We start from the raw sequence: 2,163 nt of genomic DNA, 5'->3' as shown, positions 1-2,163 counted from the left end.
AGCACATAATTGCAATCGAGTGGGAGAAAATTCCTGCGAAGAGAAATTTATGAATGAAGTTAGAGAAGCTCTTCGTATCCTTCCACCTTCAATAACTTGAAGGTGGAAGGATACGAAGAGCTTCTTCTCAAAGATTTGACGAGTAATGTTACGCAGTCAGCGACTTAACTGCAGACATCGGTGAGCGCAACTATATAAAAGAAGCAACAACTGGAGAACATGCGAATGAATGGAAGATCGCGATGATCTCAGAATACAATTCGTTGAAAGATAATCATACTTGGGATTTAGTACCTTTACCAGAAAACAAGAACGTGATCGGGAGTAAATGGTTAACAAGGTGAAAAGAAAAGCTGATGGTTCAACTGAACAATTTAAAGCAAGATTAGTTGCTCAAGTTTATGCTCAATCATATGGAGTAGATTACGAAGATGTGTTTGCTCCAGTGGCAAGATATAATACCATCAGATCATTATTGGCTTTGGCAACCATGTGTGATTGGGAAATACATCAAACAGATGTAAAAACTGCATTTCTTCAAAGAGAGTTGGAGAAATAAATTCATTTACGGCACCCTTATTGCTTTTTTGAAAAAGATCATCCTGAATATGTTTGTAAGCTTAATAAAAGTATATATGGGTTGAAGCAAGCTACAAGGGGCTGGAATGCCTCTATCGATAAATATTTGCTCTCAAATGGGTACAAGAAAAGTTCAGCAGATGCTTGCGTATATGTCAAATCCGTAAAGTCCAAAAATGGCAAGATTAACTTTTTCATTATTGCAATTTATGTTGACGACATGCTCCATTTCTCAAATACTATTGAGATGTTGGAAAAAGAAGTCAGTAATTGCAAATAGATTTCGTGTTGAAGATCTTGGTGAGATTCATTATGTGCTTGGGATGAGTGTAAAACGAAATCGACGATTGCGAACATTATCAATTAATCAGGAGAAATATCTACAAGGAGTACCGAAAAGATTCGGCATGCAAAATTGTAAAGCAGTCTCAAAACACTTGAATTGGAAAGAAGTATGAAATGTTAAGTGAAGGTGAGAATCCAGTTAATGCGAAACGATATCAAATGGCAATTGGATGCTTAAACTATGCTACATTGAAAAGTCAACCCGGTTTAGCTGTTGCAGTTGGAACTTTGCTAAAGTTTATGGCAAAACCAGGACTAGAGCATTGGAGAGGTGTAAAAAGTATCCTACGTTACATTCAAGGTAAATTGGATTATGGTTTTCACTTTACCACAGATGGCAATGATCCAGTATTGTCAGGATATACAGATGCTGATTGGGGTGGAGATATAGTGGCACGTCGATCTACTACAGGTTACATATATCAAATTAATGGGAATACTGTGAGTTGGTGCAGCAAAAGACAGGGATGTGTTGCAAAATCAACAACAGAAGCTGAGTATCTATTTTTAAGTACAGCATACCAAGAAGGAGTCTGGTTGAGAAGACTATTGGATAGTATCTCAATTACACAAATAGAGTCTACCATCATCTATAAAGACAACCAAAGGGCTATTGAGCTATCAAGAAATCCAAAATTCCACTCTCGGACAAAACATATAGATGTGGCATACCACTATATGAGAGAGAAAGTTCACGAGAAAATCACTTCTGTTAATTTTTTCGAGTGAGAATATGCAAGTGAACGTATTTGCCAAAGTGACTTCGTAAAGATACTTTTCAGAATATCAGAGATATGTTAGGCGTTATCAAGATTAAAGAACAATTAACTTTCAACTGATTCAAGTAAAATTATTTCTTAAAACGTGCCTAACGCTTAAAATGTTTTGGAAAATCTAAAAAATGACAAGAAAACTCAAAAAATTTGTCTTACATTTACATAACAAAACAGTACTACGTGTCTGTTTCTTACAAAAATATTGGGTGTAGCATAGGCTTATTGGAAAAGAGGCAAAGAAGCCCCGGAAGTTTGAGTGACAGTCGGGCATTAGAGCTTAACTCCATTAGGTCGTTTGCATAGGCAATTAATGAAAAGCTAAAAAGACGTCTACTGAATTAGATTCTATGGAAGAGATGGAGCATGAAAGAAAATGCTTAAGTAAAGGACGTTAGCTCACATGCAATCTACATACACTCCCATGCACACAGATTAAACTTAGCAATCGAGAAATCTTTCTCAG

At 36.3% G+C, this 2,163-nt stretch overlaps 1 protein-coding gene across 1 annotated transcript; it reads left to right on the top strand.

Moving 5' to 3' along the window:
* The first annotated feature begins 1,038 nt into the window (after nt 1-1,038).
* LOC124441544 (secreted RxLR effector protein 161-like) lies at nt 1,039-1,653 on the top strand. The gene has a single exon (XM_046992021.1). The coding sequence runs from the start codon at nt 1,039-1,041 to the stop codon at nt 1,651-1,653; it is 615 nt and encodes a 204-aa protein (XP_046847977.1).
* Nucleotides 1,654-2,163: the final 510 nt, after the last annotated feature.

The sequence above is a fragment of the Xenia sp. Carnegie-2017 genome, unplaced genomic scaffold (genome assembly GCF_021976095.1).
Source record: "Xenia sp. Carnegie-2017 unplaced genomic scaffold, XeniaSp_v1 HiC_scaffold_20, whole genome shotgun sequence".
Classification (NCBI taxonomy): Eukaryota; Metazoa; Cnidaria; class Anthozoa; order Malacalcyonacea; family Xeniidae; genus Xenia; species Xenia sp. Carnegie-2017.
Note: the sequence above shows the minus strand (reverse complement) of the source record. Positions and strands in the feature narration are given on the sequence as shown.